The 22,018-nt window shown below is 38.1% G+C and overlaps 11 protein-coding genes across 11 annotated transcripts; 6 read left to right on the top strand and 5 right to left on the bottom strand.

Moving 5' to 3' along the window:
• Positions 1-27: 27 nt before the first annotated feature.
• Positions 28-1,971, bottom strand: C9374_007061 (uncharacterized protein; the record flags this gene model as incomplete). The annotated part of the gene is made up of 1 exon (XM_044696991.1): positions 28-1,971. One exon carries the CDS (start codon positions 1,969-1,971, stop codon positions 28-30), a length of 1,944 nt encoding a protein of 647 aa, XP_044555424.1.
• Positions 1,972-2,247: 276 nt separating this feature from the next.
• Positions 2,248-3,933, top strand: C9374_007062 (uncharacterized protein; the record flags this gene model as incomplete). The annotated part of the gene is made up of 2 exons (XM_044696992.1): positions 2,248-3,220; positions 3,272-3,933. The coding sequence occupies 2 exons, from the start codon at positions 2,248-2,250 to the stop codon at positions 3,931-3,933; spliced, it is 1,635 nt and encodes a 544-aa protein (XP_044555425.1).
• Positions 3,934-3,946: 13 nt separating this feature from the next.
• C9374_007063 (uncharacterized protein) lies at positions 3,947-5,559 on the bottom strand (the record flags this gene model as incomplete). Its single annotated transcript, XM_044696993.1, has 2 exons — positions 3,947-4,809; positions 4,899-5,559. 2 exons carry the CDS (start codon positions 5,557-5,559, stop codon positions 3,947-3,949), a joined length of 1,524 nt encoding a protein of 507 aa, XP_044555426.1.
• A 275-nt stretch (positions 5,560-5,834) lies between these two features.
• On the bottom strand, positions 5,835-7,784 carry C9374_007064 (uncharacterized protein; the record flags this gene model as incomplete). The annotated part of the gene is made up of 1 exon (XM_044696994.1): positions 5,835-7,784. The coding sequence occupies one exon, from the start codon at positions 7,782-7,784 to the stop codon at positions 5,835-5,837; it is 1,950 nt and encodes a 649-aa protein (XP_044555427.1).
• Positions 7,785-10,766: 2,982 nt separating this feature from the next.
• Positions 10,767-13,091, top strand: C9374_007065 (uncharacterized protein; the record flags this gene model as incomplete). Its single annotated transcript, XM_044696995.1, has 1 exon — positions 10,767-13,091. The coding sequence occupies one exon, from the start codon at positions 10,767-10,769 to the stop codon at positions 13,089-13,091; it is 2,325 nt and encodes a 774-aa protein (XP_044555428.1).
• A 53-nt stretch (positions 13,092-13,144) lies between these two features.
• Positions 13,145-13,765, top strand: C9374_007066 (uncharacterized protein; the record flags this gene model as incomplete). The annotated part of the gene is made up of 1 exon (XM_044696996.1): positions 13,145-13,765. The coding sequence occupies one exon, from the start codon at positions 13,145-13,147 to the stop codon at positions 13,763-13,765; it is 621 nt and encodes a 206-aa protein (XP_044555429.1).
• Positions 13,766-13,808: 43 nt separating this feature from the next.
• C9374_007067 (uncharacterized protein) lies at positions 13,809-14,597 on the bottom strand (the record flags this gene model as incomplete). The annotated part of the gene is made up of 2 exons (XM_044696997.1): positions 13,809-14,299; positions 14,342-14,597. 2 exons carry the CDS (start codon positions 14,595-14,597, stop codon positions 13,809-13,811), a joined length of 747 nt encoding a protein of 248 aa, XP_044555430.1.
• Positions 14,598-14,724: 127 nt separating this feature from the next.
• On the top strand, positions 14,725-17,868 carry C9374_007068 (uncharacterized protein; the record flags this gene model as incomplete). The annotated part of the gene is made up of 3 exons (XM_044696998.1): positions 14,725-15,322; positions 15,381-16,046; positions 16,118-17,868. The coding sequence occupies 3 exons, from the start codon at positions 14,725-14,727 to the stop codon at positions 17,866-17,868; spliced, it is 3,015 nt and encodes a 1,004-aa protein (XP_044555431.1).
• Positions 17,869-18,017: 149 nt separating this feature from the next.
• Positions 18,018-19,025, top strand: C9374_007069 (uncharacterized protein; the record flags this gene model as incomplete). The annotated part of the gene is made up of 1 exon (XM_044696999.1): positions 18,018-19,025. The coding sequence occupies one exon, from the start codon at positions 18,018-18,020 to the stop codon at positions 19,023-19,025; it is 1,008 nt and encodes a 335-aa protein (XP_044555432.1).
• A 124-nt stretch (positions 19,026-19,149) lies between these two features.
• C9374_007070 (uncharacterized protein) lies at positions 19,150-20,055 on the top strand (the record flags this gene model as incomplete). The annotated part of the gene is made up of 1 exon (XM_044697001.1): positions 19,150-20,055. One exon carries the CDS (start codon positions 19,150-19,152, stop codon positions 20,053-20,055), a length of 906 nt encoding a protein of 301 aa, XP_044555433.1.
• A 451-nt stretch (positions 20,056-20,506) lies between these two features.
• On the bottom strand, positions 20,507-21,841 carry C9374_007071 (uncharacterized protein; the record flags this gene model as incomplete). Its single annotated transcript, XM_044697002.1, has 1 exon — positions 20,507-21,841. The coding sequence occupies one exon, from the start codon at positions 21,839-21,841 to the stop codon at positions 20,507-20,509; it is 1,335 nt and encodes a 444-aa protein (XP_044555434.1).
• Positions 21,842-22,018: the final 177 nt, after the last annotated feature.

Raw genomic sequence — 22,018 nt, forward strand, 5'->3', positions numbered from 1 at the left:
ATGAGAAAAAGTTATTGTACTTTGGTTTCATTTGGAGGAACAAGTGGCCAGTTTTTGAGTTGAATTTTGTAAATAGGGTGCTAACGAAATTGTAGAGGAAACTGATCTGTCTTTGACATAATCATTTGGTTTCACCTTTTCATTATAAACAATCGTTCCGAATGTTCTCTGTTTCTTTGTCACCCATTTGAAGTATTCATAAGAAGGATAAGAGCTAAAGAATGATTTGTAGTATTTTGGATAACAAACTTCTCTAGCCATAAATTCTGGATCAACTTGGTTGATAACTGTTAGCGTCTCTGAAATGTTAACGCAGTCGAAATAAATAAATGGATCATAGTTATCAAAAAGGCTTGGTGGTAGAATCGTAATATTGGGCAGAGAGTTGTTGAATCGTTTTGACTCACCACTGACTTCAAATGTTGCTACGTAATCCTTCTCTAACACTTGCCCATAAATATCAGGTAGACCCTTGTGAATGGTTACCGAATAATTCTCTCTTGCTAGAGTATTACCAGAAATTGTAATTCGATGAATACCAACACTAATGCTACAATTTTCAATAGCAGGGTGAACTGTCACAAATTTCTCCTTTTCATGTACTTGATCTAAATCGATTGGATTAGAAGTTTCAAATGTAAATGAACATCCTGGAGTGATGGAATTGTAATATGAATACTTTTTTGGTTCGTGGTTTGTTATACGCATGCTGCCAAAGCCATGAATTGTTGAATTAAAGCTGTGTGTAGAGAGTAATGGACCTTCTAAAGACTTCATTCCTTCAGGTACAGCCACATACAGATTCTGTCCCACTTCAAGCTTTGGATACCCTTTACCTGCATGAATTGTGTTGTTATCAACAAGTAAATGCAGCCAGACAAATCTCGACGTTGGAGTTTTGTTTTTGGTTAAAAGATCATTATATGTGTGATATACCGAAGGGAATTTCTTTTCAAATTCTGTGTCCTTCAGGGTTTGAGCAATTATTGAGGTATCCTGTAACACTTCAAAGTTGATAGGCTTGGATCCACACGTAATTTTCACACCTTTTGTAACCTCATTTCGGTCAACACTTTGATCAAATTTCATGTAGCAAAAAGGAAGGTGTGAAATTGGAAAAGAAGTAAAGTGATGAGGAGGTACAAATTCCTCAACTCGCATGGTTTGAGTCTTAAAAGTGACCCTATAATCGTCTTCCAAGCCAAGACCAAAAGCAGATTTGGTTTTCGATTTTAGTACAGTGTAAGTGAACTCAGTCGATCGATCAAATCGAAAATAAGGTTGGAAGAGCAATGACTTGGTACCAATCCATTTCCATTTGCCTTTTCTCAAATTTTCAGTCACAGGCCTTATTTCAATGAAATCTATTTCCTCAAAGGACTTGGTCTCTGCATCAAACTCTTCAATCATGTCCTGATTAAAAGTGATCGAAAGGAAAGGTACAGAATGGAGCTCGCTTGGTTGATTTCCTGTTGGGAGAGCTCTCACAATCTTCAAGGTTTGTTGTTGTTGAATTTCCTCTCGTTTTTCATTGGCTAGCATCTCTCCAACTTTGAGCATGCTCAAATCCACTTCTTTTGGTGGAAATTCAATCATTGTTTTCACTTCAATGGTACCAGGTTCAGGTGGTTTGAGAGAAGCCTCTCGCATCAAGTAATTTTGTTGAAGGGAAGCCTCTTCATCGACAAATGATTCCTCTTTTCGCTTCAACAACTCATCCAATAGTTGGTTGAGTTTCTCTTCATTGAGTTCTTCGATCCGAATGTTTTTCAATTCTTCCAGTAACTTTTCGGACCTTTTTCGTTCTTCTTCGAGGGACTCGAGTGAGGACGATGTGGCCATATCATTCTCTCGGATCATACATTGAATGACTTCTTTGCTCTCGGCCTTCCTTGCCAACAAGTGAAAGTTTTTGATCGATTGAAGAGATGGATCAATATCCAACTCAACTTGTTCAGATGTTGAAGCCATCTTTGGATCTCAACGGGTTTGTTGTTGATTTGAAAAAGATGCTGGCCCAAACCAATGGTGGCAAATTTTTCAGTTTGTTGAAAATTGGTTCATCATGATCCACTCAACGATGAATTTGTATCCCATCAACGAGATCTGAGGGCCGTGTGTTCAACAGTTGTCCAAAGGAAATAGTTCCTTCTTCCACCTCTTGTGCAAACGCACTGCTAACAAACAACATGCTGCATCATATTTTGAGTTTTAATCCTTGTCCCCTCGTTGGGACACAACCAAAAAATGATTCGAAGTAGAGAAGATTATGAATCATCATCTTCCGAGATCGGATCTGATGAGAGTCTTGCTTACTCATCTTGGAGTGAAGACGAAGAAGAACAATTTTTAACATCACCAAAGGAAAATAATGATGATGACAGCGATGATGATTCAGAGGATTCTTACTCGGAAATTTCAAGCAAAAAGTTAAAAACATTTCATCATGATGATACATCTTCCGAATGCTCACCGTTTTACTCTTCCGAAAATTCCAACTCGGGATTTTATGGATTGTTCAAAGAGGCTTCACCGAAAAGCGGTAGGCTTTTCAAATCAAATGAAGCTGATAAAGAGGAAGTTCTTGTGGGGCAGCTTGAAGACTCATCCTCACAAGAAGAACCCTCGTGTTTTTACATGGAATTGATAAATCCTGCTTTGAGGCATTCTCACCAATCAAAAATTTCATACTTTTCCAATTTCATGCTGAAGAATACCGATCTGAGCAATAACATTTATGCGATAGCTGTTGATGGAAGAAGAGCTTTTAACAACGAAAAGAAAAAACAAATCAAATATGTATTTCATTTCAGCCAAATGTTACTTGTAATGAATGAAGAATATGAAATTTTTGCAGCCAAAATAGCTCCAAGAGAAATATTAAGTCAGTCACCAGTTGAAGTGTCACAATCTATGAAAAAAGCAATGCTGTATCTTTGTGCTGATGAAAAGAACCGCTTGTCAAGCTTAAATAAGCTTGGAGAGATTGTAGCAATACAATGCACTTCTGGCGCTATTTATGTTGTGACGAAAAGAAAGGTATTTTATGCGACTATTTCAAGACAGTGTCCCTACAAGAAGGATGATGGAACATCATGTAAACTTTTATTCGATTCATGCTTGTGTGAGGTGGATGAGGATGATTATTTTATTGACGCAGCAGCTTCATGCATCGATCATTTAATTTTCTTAACAAAGAACAACATTATTTATTCAACAGGTAGGTAATTCCAGTGTTGCTGAAAAATATTACTCAACACCTTACTGGTAGGTTGGAATAGCACAGGAATGCTTGGAAATGGAACCACCGTCAGTCACTACAATATTGTGTCAAAAGTAAGAACCACACCTCACGAGCAAAATGACACTGTTCGAATGTTATGCTGTGGACCTTTAACTTCCATGTACGTCACAGATACTCATGTCTATGCTGCTGGTGAGATTGGACTGTTTCTAAACCCTCCAAAACAAAGTACTTCTTCCGTTTTTGTGCCTCTTAAAGATTTGCCTTTTAAACCTTCTTCAATCACAAGTATCAACCATGGAGAAATTTGCACTTGTTTTCTAATCGGTAGAAATACATTATGGATTTATTGGAGCATGGGGAAAAAACAAATGATAACAATGCCAGAGAATTTTCACCAATTTTATCCGTCAATGACCAACGTTATATATTCTTTGCATGACGGAAAGAATTTTTTCTATCACGAGTTAGTTTTCGAATTGGATGGAAATGCTTTGAATTATCATGAAAAAGAATGGGGCGAATGTGACGAGAGATGCTTCAACAACTTTATTTCTCACCAATCCGAATATGTAGTTCTATTTCACATTGATATAATATTTGCAAGGGAAATGCTTGCTTCCCTCTACAACGCAACCAAACTGGATCAATTGACTGACATTGTTGTGAAATGTTTACCAGGTGATTAAGAGAGTTTTGGGTTTATTTTAGACACTTGTTGACAATGCTCAAGAGCCAGCCTCCAACTGGCATGATGTATCTGGTTAAAAAGTTATCTGATAGAGCAGTAACTAGGAGCTTCTTCTTGCTTTCAGTGAGTGGTGGGTAACGTAAATCCAAATCGAGCCAATATTTCTTCTTAAGCACAGATTTTTTGTGTGTGAAAGTGTAGAATGATGAATCGCCATGATAAGCACCCATTCCACTGTATCCAATACCACCAAAAGGCAACAACTCTTCGGCAACTTGCATGACACATTCATTGATACCCACAGCACCACTTTGTGTGACGTGCATAATCTTTTCAACAAGAGCTTGGTTTTTGGTGTAAATGTAGAGTGCAAGAGGTTTTGATCTCGAGTTAATAAATTTGAGAGCAGCATCAAGATTTTGTAACTTGCTCGGATATTTGTCACTCTTTTTTTCTCCATACACAATGATTGGCATGATTGGGCCAAATATTTCTTCTTGCATAACGAGATCATTCTCGAGATCTGGATTAAGAACGAGAGTTGGTTGCACATATTTCGTGTTCTCATCTACATTACCACCATAAATGACCTTATCTTTCACTTGATCAATCATTCCTTTGAGACGTTTTGTATGATTCACAGAAACAATTCTTGAGTAATCTGAGCTCTTGGAAGCATCCTCTCCATACATTTGAGAGAGAGATTTTTCAAGAGCAGGAATGAATTTGTCTGCCACTGCGCTGTTCAACAAAATGTAGTCGGGTGCTACACATGTTTGGCCACAGTTAAAGGTTTTTCCCCATGCAATTCTATTGGCAGCTACGGTACAATCCACATCCGAGTCAAGGATCAATGGCGATTTGCCTCCCAATTCTTTGGTTGAGAATCAAAAAGAGCGAGACACAATGAAATCAAACAATCAAAATTTGATCGAAAATAAGAACTAGGACCGATCAACTTACCCAATGTGACAGGAGTCAAGTGCTCAGAAGCAGCACGCATAATAATTTTACCAACACGAATACTTCCTGTGTAGAAAATATGATCATAGGGTTCCTTAAGTAATTCAGTAGAGACAGAAGCATCACCTTCCACACAGCGCACATACTTTTCATCAAAATATTTTGGAACAAGCTTTGCAAACAAGGCACTACAATTTGGAGACACTTCAGATGGTTTCAAAATGACCAAATTACCTGCAGCTAAAGCTCCAGCAAATGGAATACCCATCAAACTGATCGGATAATTCCAAGCTCCAATGATCAAAACAACACCCAATGGTTCCTTTACAATGAATCCTTCTGCAGGAATATTTCCAGTATTTGTTATTGGAACACTCTCCGTGGCCATCAATCGATTCAAATTATCCAATAAATAATGTGCTGAATGAATGGGCATATTCACTTCGGTTGTCTTCAATGGTTGAGTTTGAGCCAAATCCTTCTCTTGAGCAAGTTCCCAATCGGAACGATTTTCTTCAAACATGGCGATCATTCTTTTCAATTGATCCACTCTCCATTCACGGTTTCTACTCACTCCGCTTTGAAATGTTTCCTTCATGGAGGCCACCATCGTCGTGAAGGCTGTGGATGAATTATTATTATTGGGTTGTGGGTTGAGCATGTTGTCTAGATTTCAATGTTTTTTTTTGAAAATTTCTATTGTGCGTGGAAGCGGAGGGGATGGCGACAAGGTCTCTTGTCATGTCTTGATGGAGAACAGACTGTCCAAAAGGTTGGGCTTTGAAATTTAAAAATTGTGACATTTGTAAGAACTCGGGTATTTTATTCAATTCAAATCAACTGGACAGCTTTATTTCACATCAGGTTTGACATTCCAAATGCAGGGAGAACCCTACAAGGGGAATATTCGATGCCGAGGAGAGAGCGACAGATTGTTCATGTCTTGCAATTAGCTTGTTCAATCACATGGGTTAGATTAAATAAGGCACTAAATTCTGTAATTTCTAGCTTCTCATTGAAATGGAACCAATTCACGACATGATAATTCACAAGACAGCCTTTTTTGGTATATTGTGAAATAGTTTTTGTGAAACCTGCATAAAGCTCATTCACTTCAATTTTGCTTGTAATACTTTCACTAATGTTTACCAGAGTGTTGAAAAAAGTTCCAAAATTTGTAATAATATTCTCCTTTCCAATGACTTGTGAACTTCCAATTGGAATGTTTGCAACTGACTGTTCAGCAAAGAGTGTGGACAAGAGTGAAACATCTCGCGTCACTTGTCCCAGTTGAAATAAATGCACTCGTTTCAAAATTTCATGATCTCGTGTGTTTTGTACTGATTTCCCTTCTAGGGTCTTGCTCTTCTGCTTTTCATTCATGTCGTTTGAAATGTCATAATTCGATCCAATGCTTTGCTTGAAATTGAAAAAGTTGGTAGGATCATACTTTTTCTTAATTTGTAACAACCTGTCATAGAAAGGTCCGTAATAAGCTTCTTTCCACTTGGGAAGAAAAGCATCAATATAATTAATATATGCTCCATTAAAGTGAGGTTTCATTTGAGCATAAAATGTCTCAATCCATTGACTGTTGATGGCATAGTCTTCTTTTCTGGTAAAGATAGCCTTGACTTCGAATGTGAATTCTGGATCACGTCGATAGAAAGCACTCGATTCCACATCAATTTCTCGAATTCTTCCACCAACATGGGAAACAATTAACATGGACGACTTGGAAGGTCTATTTTTCATGAACTGATAAATCACAGAGGTCAATTGCTTTGTAAACCCTCCCTTGTTAACTAATCCAGATTTGACAATTCCCAAACGATTCTTAATATCTGTGGTTCCACTTGAAAATCCATGAATGAATGTGATAAAAGTTTGTTCTTTTTGGAAAATGACGCTTCCTCCCATTGAAAGAAAAGGTGAATATAATTTGTAACCATCTGAATATGCTCCATTATAAACAAATGTCAAACATAAATTATCCTGTCCTGTTTGAGGAACCTGGAAAAACAACACATAGACAGCCATCTCCTTCGGAACAGTTTGTGTCCACTTGTTGTAAAAATCCATCACTTCGAAAGCTTGTTCAAAAGTCCAACAAATCTCTGCAGTGAAAATGTTTTGAGAACGATAGGTTTGTGTCCTGATTGCAGTGACAACTCCAAAGTTTCCACCTCCACCACCTTTCAAGGCCCAAAACAAATCAGGATAGGTTTCATTGTTCACATGAATGAACTTGGCATCACTAGTGACCATGTCAAATTGAAGAATTTGATCACTCGCAAGACCATAACTTCTACTCAACATGGAATATCCTCCACCCAGAACAAAACCCATGGCTCCAACAAGGGGACACGTTCCAGCAATTGGAATAAACGGATCGAGCTGTGGATATACATCCTTCCAAATCATTCCAGCTTCAATGAGGGCAATACCTCTGGAAGCGTCTAACATGAACGTCCTATTGAAATATCTCATATCTAGAACAATATCATGATTCAGACAATAACCTGCTGCACTATGTCCTCCTCCTTTAACAGAAAAGCTTGTTTGATATCGTTGTGCAAAGACAAGAGTTTCTTGAACGTCCTGTACGGTGAGAGGGAGAACCAAGACTTGAGGACGTATTTGATACGATCCGTTGTCGACATAAATCGATTCATTATATAATTTTTGAAGATGAGTGTTTGCATCCGATTCATGACTCGTCAATACAAGTCCAGCAATTCGAGTTTGAAGTTCATGATAGGGAATATTGCGGGCTCTCGGTTGTGGTATGTTTGTTGTGTGACTCGGCCAAGCTGTCAGTAGACCAGCCCAGAATGAAAACAACAGGGCTAGAGAGAACGAGTGAAAGAATTTGGCAGCTGACATTTTTTTTGTTCCAACACTGACTCAAAACAGGTTATCAACACCGGCAACTCCGCAGCATTGATCCATCGATCCAAAGTTTCGTGGAGTTCCCAAGGTTTCATCATTAAAGCTAATACTACAACGAAGAAATTTAAATAGATTTTGGGATTAGATTGTCTTATAGAATGTTCGAAATTAGTCGCTGGATTAATCCAATCCTATCGATCCGTTAATTACTTTATCTCAAAGCCTCACACAAAAAACGAAAATTGCTGTAAAATAATATTATTATATATATTATTATATTATATAATTTTAATATTTTACAGTAGACGTAATGAAAATCTTAACGATTATCCGTTTTGTATCAAACATTCTAAGGTGGTCGAAAATTTGCTAAATAAATATCATTCCCATTGATGTCCATTGCTACGATAAGATTTTGTACGTACGAACAGGAAGGAAGAAATAATTCCCAAGGTCTTGATAATGTATATCCAACACGATGGAAGGGATTACATAATTCCTTCGGCCCAATATCTTTTCATGGATCGAAATTTAATTATGGACATATCGATCTTGTAACCTGGAGAGTTCGCAAAACACAATCATGTATCAAGTGGAGAAAATCACAAACAATAAATTCTTCCATGTAACGACATGTCACAATCACATCCTCGGAGGAGGCCAGGAAAAATCCTGTCGCAATCCCTCTTTGCCAATAAGTGAGATGGATGTTTGAAAAGTGCAGGTCCATTTTCCAAAAACCAACAGTCCTAATGTCGCCAGCTTTGCATGGATGCATCCAAAACCTTCTAGCTAAGACAATGTATCCATGGCAACTGGTGGTTTCATCTCATTGTTTTTCAAATAGAGACTTGTTGGTCAAACATTTCGGTTATAAGAGAATGCATCGTACAAGGTTCATCTTATCCACTTGAAACAAAGGCTTTCTCCATGAGTATGTCGTTTTTTGAGCGTGACCATCTGGATACAATACACGTTGTAAAATCTTGTGCGTCCTCTTTTAATTTTAACTTACTTTTTTATGCGTCTTTACAAAAATATCTATGAATCCATGTGTCCGAGTTTAGCTCGGAAGTTGTCCAAATAGTAAGAATCAAGAGCCATGGAAGCACAAATAAGTTGGATGGCGATTAACTACATTTATGAATTCGTCCCTTGCCCTTTTAATTAGGTAATGACCAAGTGTGTGTCTTGTTATCATCATTATAAAAAACAACTCTACTCGACAACACCGTTTGCGTGTTTGAAGTCGCTTGCAAAAACAGTTCATCATTCATAGCACGCTGCAATCTCTCTCTGAAAGAATTGAGTGTTGTATCATCACTCTTTCATTTTTATTGATTTTTCTCTCAAGGTGAGTTTCATCTGAACTTTGAATACCGACTGTTCTTATAATCATGCTGTTGACGGTTCATAAATGTACTCAATTCAACCACACGACGTGAATTCCCTGTGAATTTGCAACTCGTACGTTCTGGTTCATGTATGCATTATCTTCAATGAACACATGATTGGATTCAACGACGACGACCTGAATCTCTTCTTACTCTGGTTTGTGCATTCAATCTTGCCATTTTCAATTTGCCCGTGCATCATTACATTTTAACGAAACCTTGAACTCGCAATTTCTCGTGCCTGAATACTTGTGGGTCTCTGGTTGGTTTGTGATGCCTTGTGTTTCACACCTCTCTGGCAAATATTCACACTTCAAATAATAATAACAACGAATACACGTGTATTCAAACCTCCTTCCGTTGCAACATGAATGTAATTATAACACTCTGTTCATGTAATTATGTTCGTCTATGTTGTTTGCGCCGTTGTGTGTTGCTGCATGTTGATGATCATAATGCGGATTACTCTCTTGCCCTCTGTAACGCCATGTCTTGCAACTTGAAACTGCCATTTATGAACCTATTTGTCCTTCGAACAACAATGTCGTTCATTTCATCTTTACCACTTCTCACAATCTCTCAAATTCAATGCATTCCTCTCACACCCATACTTTAACAAACTTGTCTACAAATACCAACTTGTCTCTCTTCACACTAAAACAAATACAACGGAATTTCAACACGTTTTGCATTGCTCATCTCTCAAATACACTAAAAAAACAATTGCTCCCGAAATGTCGCCCGAAAAATAGCGAAACTTACCGTTCTTGTCGTACGGAGGAGAATAATTGCGCCTCTAGAGCATTGCACCACCTCTATGGCGGCGCAATTGGTACTAGAAACCTGTCAGATATTCGTCAATCCCACGTCAGCTGATTTGAGTAAACTCCAAAGGAATCAAAAATAAAATGAGTGAGTCTCTTCCTGATTGGTTTGCAAGGGTTTGAAGAACCGAAGCAACTTGGGTTCTTACTGCAACAACAGACAAACTGAAACGAAATATAGAGCCATAGACGTTACACATTATTCGCTTCAGCTGAAGCTTGTAAAACAACAGCGTGCCAACGAACAGCTCACGAAGACAGATCTTGCTAGCACCTAAACAGAACTATTACCAATTCTACTGCATGACATTCAACGAATAAATTTTTTTATGCTTTCATATTCATTTTTGACTTGACGAATATCTGACAGGTTTTTAGTGCGCTTCAACGTCGGATGCGCCGCCATAATAACAAAGTCATTTCGATACATTGATTCTTGTGGGTGCATGTATTTGGCCGACTTTAATGTCTTTCCCAATACAACCACACGGTCTGAATTACCCCCCCTGCGCAATCAAGAGGGGTACTCAACTGTCACAGCGCAGCTGGCTCGCAAAAAATTTTTTAATTTCTCTGGTGTAAGGAATTACTTCGCGCAACCTTTTCTCAAGAAATTTGTGAAGAGTGGTTGTATTGATTCACAAAATAACAATTCAAAACAAACAAGCCCACTTGGTATGATGATGGTTTTGACAAGTGGCAGCAATCCACCTGACAACGGCAAGACAATGCCGCATGCTGCCAGGGGAAGCAACAAAATGAATCGTTCTGAGAGTTCCTCATCCATTGAACTTCATCAGCAACCGCAACAAATTCAACAGTATCAAAACCCAACTCATTCTCGATTCATGCCTCTCATCAATCCAATGCCTCATCCACAACAACATTCTTTCGCTATTAACATGAACTCGAACAATTCCTTGGATTTCACACAAAGAAGGCCTTCCATTTCCTCAAACAGCTCGACACTTTCCAACCTAGTCAATTCAAACATTACGTTTTCACATCCATCACCACCTGCACAACATCAACAAATGCACAACCTTCCACCATCCACTCATTCTGGTTTGGCTGGTGCAGCAACTAGTTGTGCAACAACAAATTGTAACAATATCCAATCCTTGTCGTCATCAAAGAATACAAGTAGCAGCTCCAACAACACCACAACTCCCATGCAACTCTTGACTAATTTACAATCTGTGGACCAACAAACAGTGGCTCTTCTTCAATTAGTTCTCAATTCAACATCATCATCGTCATCCTCTCAAAACAGCCATGTATTATCGAGCCCAACAACACAATTATTGTCTTCATCAGGTTCGAGAATTTCTCCACAACCATCAGTCCTTGGTTCACAACACATGACGACGAACTTTGAAAATGGCGCTACGACTAGTCATCAACATTTGCTTCTTTCACAACAACAACCAACAACAATGAATTTACACACGAGCAGTCAGTCCTGCTCCCAATTTTCCAATCCATCCAATACTGGTAAATGCACCACCTCGTACACTGCCATGCTCATTGATGATGATGATGCCAATAATAACACTGTACAAACAACGAACAACAACAACAATCAAAAGATGGACAGTCCTATGGGTGCTGCACCACGACCTCCTACTACTACTTCTGATAATAATACTCTTGATATTAGCGTCAACCAACAACAACCAGCACTAGGTACAACTACGACTGTTGCTTCAGTACTTTCACCTTCATCGTCAGTCAGTTCCGATTCCTACACGTACCCACCAGCAACAGCAACTCTTCACCAACATGCTCACACCAACATGGACCACAGATTGGATGAGAATGGTAAAGCATTGAGTCCCATCTCCTCTTCGTTTTTCCTCCTCGCTTCAGATGATGATACTGTATTACCACTCATGGCAAATTCGAGTGAAAATGTTCACGAGATAACAACGAACGAAGCATCCTCAGGAGATATTGAAGAAGAGCATTATCCATTCTCCGCTGCAGCATCGACGACGACGACAGCTCACCATTCACCCAATAGTTACCAATACGACAATGAATCAACCCAAAATAAGCATGCAAGATTAACAAAAACGAACACAAGACAATCCAAAAGAAAAACTCCAATTACCAATTCTGAGAAAAAAGAACAATTGGTACCATCAACAGCATCTCCTCGAAGAAATATGCAATCCTCTTCCTCTTCATCGCTCTCCAATGCGACAACATCAGAATCTTCTCAACAACAACATCAACCAACAGAAGAAACAGCACCACCTCCAAAGAAGAAGAGAACCATTCGAGATCGTTTGATTTGGGGCGAAGATTTACACGCAAAATTCGTTCGAGTGGTTCATGAATTGGGAGTGAATGAGGCACGTCCCAAAGAAATTAAAAAGTTGATGAATGACGATCGAGTAAACACCACCCATATCAAATCCCATTTACAAAAGTATCGAACCCATTTGAAGAAGAAGCAATTATTGGAGCAACAACAACAACAAGCAACAGATTCATTGAATGGCACAACAGTCGTAGATTCAACATTGCATGAAGCAATGACGAGTTCATCCAAAACCAAGAGAAGTCATTCTTCCTCGCAGTCTTCCAAAAGAGGTTCGAAAAAGCTCAAAACAAAAAGTACCTCCGAGGCTGCCGAAACAACACCTCCTGCATTGAACACTGGCGCCACTAGTCATCAGGGTGACACAGAGCATCAACAACAACAATTCCTCTCGTCCTTAAATTCAGAGTTTAACACCACGTCGTCATCCAAGGTGTCACCAAAGAAGAGATCACCTCTTGCTCACAGTTCCTCTCAAGACAGTTTCAAGAATCTTGCAAAAGAGAATCATCATCACTTGTTGAAATCTTCATCATCGACGAGCAGTAATCATTTGTTGAATAATCACTCGAATAGTAACTCTCAACATGTATTGGATGCATCAACGAATTCGAATCAAATTCTCTCTTCCATGCATGTGCTTTCTCAACCAACAAGTAGCGACATGTCATCGACCACACCTCTCACCGTGGAACAATTACTCAATGCATACAATTCACCTTTCAACCCGAAGTTGATACTCAAACTCTCAATTTAACAAATGGTGGTAACAACTCGTACGCTCAACCATCTTCATCACCAACTTCTCACATGACACTCTTGAATCTTTCCAATCCTTTCCAAAATACGAATATAAGCGTTTCTCCAACAGCTGCAACTTCTTCGACCACAAATATCAATTCCAAACACCAACAACAGCAACCATACAATTTAAATAATAGAGCAAGTACAAATAGAGGAATGATGAATGGTTCGAGTCATGCAACTCAACCCAATAACATGATGCTTTTGATGAATCAAATGCAAGTACAATCTCAACAACAACAGCAACAGGCATCCATGAATCAAATGCAGACCCAACCATTTACTATGCCTGGCACTCTTAATTCTACATTAATGAATGGAAGTATGAACCACAAGTACCATCCTATTCCAAACAATAATCATCAAATGATTCCTAATGCTACAACCACCACAGCGACTACACCAACAACGAACGGATATCACATGAATTTAGCGTCTTTACCAGACTACTTGACCATGTTGAGAAATATTTGTAAATCAGACGATGACATTGCTGAGCTGTTTCAAAGTATTCAACTCCAACTTCAAGAACAGAAAGATTTAAATTTTGTGATTGAGGGTTTTAGGCTGGGATTTTTATGTGGCTTACGCACCCTAGATAAGAACAAGCAAACAACACAAATGTAAATAACAAGCATTTCATTAAATTATTTGTTTAACCACTTTGACATTATTTTGTTTTTTTACCTCCTCGTTGATGGTAGCCACTGCTTTGTGAATTGTTTCCTCTTTTTTGACCGCCTCCTCTTCCTCCTTTTTTGTTTCCGCCTCCTCCATTGCCTTTGTTTCGACTCTTGCCACTATTGTTTGAGGAATCATTGTTGTCCAACTTGTACACGGTTAAATGCATTTCCAAATCTCCAAAAGTCTCATCGAGTAAATTTCTAACACGAGGCCATAGAAGCCTATCGAGCCCACAACCAATTAAGGGCATGCTAATACGTGTGACGTTATGCTCGATAGCATGTTGTTTCATACACTTTAAACTTGACAACAGAGTGTCATAGGTTGGTTTTAAAAAGTATTTAGGTTTGGTCACCAAGTAATAAATGTATCTATTATCCTCTGGGACATGTAATACAGCCAGACCACCTGTCTTGGCATTCTGCTTTCTCAATTCATCAACTCTTCCATATTTATTCTTGAATATCAATGCAATTCCTGAAAATGTAAATGTAAAGAAGAAAAAACAAGAATCATTACCTTTGCTCATGGCCAAATCTTCACTCACACAATGGCATAGTGAATCTGTATTCTCATCGGAGAACAAATCTCCAAATTTTTCAGAAAACGAATAAGATTTTGATGACGAGCTGGAATTTGCATGCTCCGAGCTTGATACAGTTGTATTATTGTTATTGATTAGCAGTTCAGTGGTTGATGAACTTGATGAAGTTGTGGCAGATGCTTCACGAACCAGATCAGCGATGGTGGTGTTGTCGTCTTGCTCTACTTTCATTTTTTTCTTGTTGATTCTGGAATGGAAAATCAAAATTGCACTTATTTTCTTGTTTCGTCATGCAAAGATTTCCTCAACCCAGGTTCAATTTGATCATCGAACGATTCTTCAGGTTCAACATCAAAAAATGAGCGAATCGTCATCACTCACCAAGAGAAATCGATCATCGTTCGAAAGCGATGACGAAAGTGATAACAACGAGAGTGGCTACTCATCAGACTCTGAACCGGAAGTGGAAGATCATGATGAATCAAAGAGGCTTGAGGAAGAGTTTTCTAGTTTAGTAGTCGTTTCTCAGAGTGAGTTGGACACCATGGAACAGAGGCTTTCTTCAAATCCGATGGCTTACTATCGTGAATGGCTCGATTTGATCAAACAATATAGATTCAGATATTATGCAAGCTCCAAGAATATTTCTAATAAGAATACGACAGACCTTCCGAAATCATATTCATCATTAACAAATGAAAAAACATACATGAACGTTTCAGCGTTTGAAAAATTGAGGCAAATTAGATGGAGCATGTCCGATCAGGTTCCTCTGGGAGAGAAGAGATGGAATGAATGGCTCAAAGAAGAAGAGGAATATCTGGAGGACATGTGTTTTTCTACAAATTCAAAGATGCTCATCGGCACCGATAATTCATCAAACTCAAATATTGATAACACCAGGAACACCATTTTGTTAATTTATGAAAGGTGTTTGTTGTGGGAGAATCCTTCATGTAAGTGTACTTTGTTTTGAATTGTAATAATTTATTTACTATTTTATTAAATGAACAGACAAAAACATTGCTGACCAATACTGTAATTTTATTTTGAAATATTACGAAGAGGATTCAAAGAATGAACAATTTATTGAGGACTCATTTAATTTTATATTTGAATTAATTGGATTTAAGCCTTCTATTTGCGACTTATTCTTGGAATATTTGCAGAGAAAAGAAGAGGAGAACGTATCCGAAAAAAAAATGTGGAACCAAAAAATCCGAAATTTGTACAGAATGCAACTCGAAATTCCATCTCAAAATGTGTTTAATGTGTGGAATAGCTACGTGTCTTGGGAAAAAAACTCTAGCGACGAGGTGACTGCTGAAAACAATATACAAGAAATGAATGTTTTAAAAGTAAGATGTATGAAGGAGCTCGAGTTAAGGCTCAGTCTTGAGACAGATCTTTCTCAATCAGATGAAACCAATAAGCAAACGAACTATCTAAACTATGTAGAATTTGAAGAGACAAAATATCAAGAATGTAAAAACTATTTGCAAACTTTTTATACCGAGCAGGCTCCAACTCTTGACATGAGCTTTGAAGATTTGTCCGCCTTATTGAGAGTTCAAAAAAGTAGAGTTGTTGAATTGCTCAAAAAAGGGTCATTCGATTGTTGGAAGAGCGAACAAATGTGGCAGAAATATTTCTCCTTCCTAGTTGCTGAAAGATCATATGGTACATCTTCCCAAACAACTCACTCCATGGTGATCAAAAAATTAATTTCATCATATACTCAATTAAGCCAGCTCAAATATTTACCTATATCCCATTTGAAACATATGTTTCAAAATTTGAAGAGATTGTACCCGCAGATCAGCTTAATACTATTGTGCAAGCATGTGTGACATCTTTCGTGGCTACAAAAAATAATCCTTGGAGCTCTACATTATGGAACAATGTATTGATTGGACTTTCCTATTTATATGAAACCTTGAATCTCAACTCAACCTCTATCACACATTTTACATCTAAATTTTCTGAATTGATACAAAATATAATGTATCATAGAGTTCTTGGCGGTTTAAACTGCTATGCCAATGACTTGGGTTACAAAGATTTTTATCAAGTATTCTCCTGTTACTGTACAGTTATGGCTAGGTTAAACAGATTCCTTTTCTCTCAAAGTGTGAATTATACAAATAGCGGAATTACCATACAAGACTTACCTATCTGCCAACAGGAGGTGTTTACCGCAGCTGAACAAGGATTTGAAAATCTCATTGGATACATGAAACAATATTTTGAAAAGGATGATTCAAAGACCTACTTGTTAGAGTTGCAGTACACAGAATTCATGTTAGAGAATGAACAAGTATTACGTGCCAAAGAGTTATTTGAACTACATATCCTGCAAGCGAGCGATTATAAGAAAGACATCAAAGTCTGGTATGAGTATATACAGCTACTAGAGCGTTTAAATTGGTTTTCAATTGCTGCTGAGAATGCACTTCATGCAAAAACTTCTAGTATTAGAGATGCGTATTTGGAAGGTGTTAAAAATATTGAATCAATATCCAATCGAAAAACATTCATCAAATCATGGATTCTATTTGAAAAATGTAATTGTGATTCGTTAGATACAGTTATCATGGCAGAAAAAGCATTTGAAAAAATCACCGTTGAAGAAGCTCAAACCAAAAAAGAGAAGAAGGAAGGAAAACGAAAGGAAAAAATTGAATTAAACAAGAAGGAAAAGACACAACAAACAACTACAGCAGAAGCCACTAAGGATCAACACCCAGAAAAGCCAAAGAAGCCAAGGAAAGAGAAGGAAAACGCTGAACCAAAATCTAAAAAGGTGAAAATTGAAGAAAATATTGATGACACAACTACAGGCTCCGCAACTTTACCAGAAAAAACAGAAGAAGGAAATAACGAAAGTAAGACACACAAAAGCCACAACGTAGTACTTTGGAACTTACCCTACAAGATGAAAGAAGATGAGCTGCGTATGATTTTCCAAAACGAATCATTCGAACCTAAACGTGTGACACTTGTCAAGAAACAAAATGGGTCATCAAAAGGAATGGCTTTTGTTGAGTTGACCGATGATTTGTCACTTCAAAATGCGATCCAAAAGTTTAATGGCTTCAAGATTGATGAAGAAGGTCACGCTATTCATGCCTCAGAAGCAGACCCAAATAAGATGAAAAGAATTTTACACAACCAGAAGCAGCTTGAAAAGCACAAAGGAGATCGTGCTCCACCAAAGTTCAAACCAAGTGCTGAAAGACAAACCTCGTTTGTGGCTTCGGCACAACCACAACCAACAGCATCAAATGTACCAACCAAAAAACCTGCCTTTAAACCTAGAAACGTCAAGCCAGTGTCACACAGCTCAAAGTCAACAGGTTCGACTCGACCAACATCAAATTCTTCACCAGCTGGTGCCAGTAACATCACACCAAATAGTGCTGGACAAAGCGTCGGAGGATTGAGCAACGATGATTTCAAACGTTTCTTACGCCCAAATGATAATACTCCTCAAAAACAGTAAGCTTGACTCCAAATCATTGCTCCGCTTAATAATTTGCGTGCGTTATATTCACACGGTAACAACGCATAAAATAACCGTAATAACGCACGTCAAAAACAGTACAGTTCGTGGTTGTTAAGAAATGTTCTTTTTCCACCAAACACAAAAAAATGAAAGCGTGCGTCATTCACCATACAGGTGATGCCTCTGTATTGAAACATGAAACTGATTTTCCAAAACCCTTGTTCGACAAATCAACTTCCGATCAAATATTGATCCGAGTCGTTTATGCTGGTGTAAATTTCATCGACACTTATTTCAGAAGTGGATTATATCCAGTTCCATCGTTTCCAAAAGTTCTTGGCCAAGATGGCAGCGGTTACATTGAAGAAATTGGAGATCAAGTACCAAGTACTTGTGGACTCAAGGTTGGAGATCGTGTTGCTTTTACGTCAGGATCTGGCTCTTATGCAGAATATGTTCTCTCTGGATTTGTGAACGTGGTAAAAATTCCTGACGAGGTTTCATTCCAAGATGCTGCAGCTTGTATGGTTCAAGGATTGACTGCTTATTATTTGGCATTTGACATTCCAAGTGCAAGAAATGATATTGTTTTAGTTCATGCAGCTGCAGGCGGAACAGGTCGTGTACTGGTTCAAATCTTGTCCAAAATCAAGAAAGTGAAAACAATTATTGGAACCGTTGGATCTGACGAGAAAATCTCAATTGCAAAAGATTTAGGATGCACTCATGTGATTCAATACAAGAGAGAAGATGTGGTTCAACGAGTGAAAGAAATTACCAATCAGGCAGGTGTGGATGTAGTTTATGATGGTGTTGGTAAAGATACATATTCAGCTTCACTAAACTCGTTGGGAGTAAGAGGATTGTTTATTAGTTTTGGAAATGCATCTGGACCAGTACCTCCAATTTTACCCTTAGACTTGAGTGCAAAAGGTTCCTTAACATTTACAAGACCTCGAATGGGAGATTTTGTGAGAACTCATGATGAAATGCGAGAAAAATCAGAGAAAGTCTTTTCATGGGTTTCACAACAAGCCATTTCCATGAAGATTCACAAAATTTTCAAACTTGAAGAGGCTGCCGATGCACATCGAGAAATTGAGGATCGTAAAACCTTGGGTAAGATTTTGTTGAAAATTGCCAGTGATGAATAAACAAGATTCTTCCTTGCCAAGAACAATGAACCACTGAGAACTTTTTGAAATTCAAATCTCGTTGTTGCTAAAAATATCATAAAAAAAAATTCAACGATCAAAGAATCATTCTCTGAAAAACACCATGACAGACTTTGGAGATAATTATTTATCTTTTACATCACCATGTGAATCTAACAACAACATTTTACCATCGGTGATTGCCTACTGTGAGAATGGTTTTTATTGCAACGCTCACTCAATCAATAATACTAACAACAACAATAATCATCCGAGAGGTTCTCTCTATTCCATCTATGTCAATGATAAGATTCATGTTATTCTTGATACTGAATTTACAATACAATCAAAACCTGTAATCATTGAGTTGAGAAGTTTTCTATTCGAAGATGAGGACAATGATGAAAGTTTTGAAGAAGAGTCAATTGTCGTCTCGGATTTTTCATTTCCAACGACAAACGCAGTGATACATATTCGTAGAGATAACTCTTCAAGGAGAAAGAATAGAAAGAACAAGGCCAAATCTATTAAAGGAGAGCTCACTCAAGAAGATATTGAAAAGAAGAAAAAGATGAGAAGAAGCTTAACTCAAGAAGCCACCAAAAAAGTTTCATTCATACGTGTCGTTCGTAAAGAAGATGGTGTTGTATTAGCTGTTTCTCAAAATATGTGGTGCCGAAGTAAAACTAGAGCTGAAATGGAAAAGAAGAAGGAGAGAAGACAAACAACCACAACTAACACTAGGACAAAAAATCCAAGTACTAAGAGAAAGGAAAATCCACAAGTTGAGCTTGTGCCTGTGGATGTCGATCAAGAAATGTTACAAACACATCTCTGTAAACGATCAAAGCTCAATGATTTACGAAATGTCGATGACACCACTGCAGTTGTCACTTCCAACAACACTGTAAATATCAATGGAGAGGAAATTCCAATGGAAATGCTTCAAATGTACACGCCTCAGGACTGGATGACTTACACCAATGGCATCGCTGCTAGCTTGGATTTCTTGACCAACAGTTATTCATAGCAACCACAAAGAGCGACCAATCAGTGCCAGTGGAAAATAATCAGGCACCAGAAGATGACTTTGACCCTCCATGTTCCAACAATCTGCTCCAACAACATTCTTCAATTCGCCTCTTTATGTCAATAACACAACAAACGGAGGAGCTGTGAATTTGGATGAAATTGACTGGAGCCAATTTATGGAAGCACCAACCTCACCTCCACTGTCGTCACATCAAGTTAACATCACTCCAAGTATAAGCAATGTTGCTGTACCATCCAAAGCAGTTTCGTTGGATGATTTTTCTCAAAATGACTTGGAATTCTTGCTTGACGATCTGCTGTAATAAATATTTGAATATCAATTAATTGTTTCGTAAAAGAGGTCAATTAATCCAACAACGAAAAGTTGATCTTAATATTTACAAATGGTTTAATGTCCTTGTGAAATTAATAGTGCTTGGACTTGCAATTTACTTCTTGCAATCGTTGCACAAACAATATTGTGGGCCGATATGTTTAGCAATGCAGCTCACACCTGGGCAACGTTGTCGTTGTTCCAAATAATCTTGAACAAAATCGCTAATCTTTTCTCTGCTTACGTTGGGCATGACAATACAATGAGCTACTGTTCCTTCGCATGCAAGTTGCCACTTTTTAACAAACTCTTCATCCTTTGGTCTCTCCAAAACAATTGTGTTAGAGTGAGGATTCAACAGGCATCCTACGCCTGCATCTCTCAATAATTGTTCCATATACTTTGCATTTTCCAAACATTTTCTAGCATCCTTTGCAAAACCTTCAGTTCCCTTCTTTCTCAAGGTCAGCCATAAGTACAAGGAGGCTTGTCCGTTTCTTGAACCCATGATAGTAGTATCTACACTGTTGAGGTAGTCAATGTGACTCTTCAAAGTTTCGACGTATCTCTTTCTGGTGATTGTGACACCACATGGCATTGGACATCCCATAAACTTGTGTCCCGAAACGGAAATACTTCCGACAGGTTTAGTAAAATTGACTTCTAATGCTTCCTCAATGAATGGCAAAATTAAAGCAAACAAAGCACCGTCGCAATGAATGAAGAATTCATCTTCCGTGTATCCAGTTCTCTTGAAAATATCCAAAATTGTATCCAAATTATCCACTGCTCCCTTGACAGTAGTTCCAATGTTAACATTCATGACCACTGGTCTCTTCTTCTTTCCTTGAGACAAATCTTCAGTCTCTTCTCTATTTCTAATCAATTCTTGCTCCAAAATTGCATAATCAATCTCACCAGTGTATAAAGTTGGAACTCTAATTTCAGGCATTCTGTACAACTTGGCAGCCTTTGAAACAGAGTAGTGTGACTCTCGGGATGACACCAAAACTGCATCAGGGAATTGTTCTCTTCCCAACAAGATTCCATACAAGTTACCTTCTGTTCCGCAGTTAGTGACGTATCCCCAATATTCATCGTGACTCCAATTTTGAGCATTGGATTCATCGGGACATGGACCAATCTTCCACAACTTGGCAAAGAATTGCAATACAGATTGTTCAAAAGCTCTCGAGTGAACACCATAATTACTCTCAACAAAAGGATCACCCAAATTGTTGATACTATATCTCAAGAAAGGGCTTAGTTCTTCATGGTTGTAACTTAAATTGTATGGATACCCAAAGTGATGGTAAGTTCTTTCTTCCACATGTTTCTTGTATTGAGCAAGGATTTCATGGGTGGGCAAATCTTCTTGAATGACAAAGTTAAAGTTCTTATCAATGTTGCTGCTGTTGGAAGGAGAAGTACTGGTGGTGTTCGTATTCATGATGATGGTATGAAGTATCCGAATGATTGTTCTTAGAATCGGACTAAAGATGACGCTTCTAAAAGTGGTGAGGTGTAAAGGCTTTTTTTTTGATGATGGAGCTTGTTCACTCCAGTATACCCTTCGAGTATTAAGCGAATTTAGCGAAACGATAGTAACCACAACGATGACGTCTGC

This window comes from Naegleria lovaniensis (genome assembly GCF_003324165.1).
Source record: "Naegleria lovaniensis strain ATCC 30569 chromosome Unknown tig002, whole genome shotgun sequence".
Classification (NCBI taxonomy): domain Eukaryota; phylum Heterolobosea; class Eutetramitea; order Acrasida; family Naegleriidae; genus Naegleria; species Naegleria lovaniensis.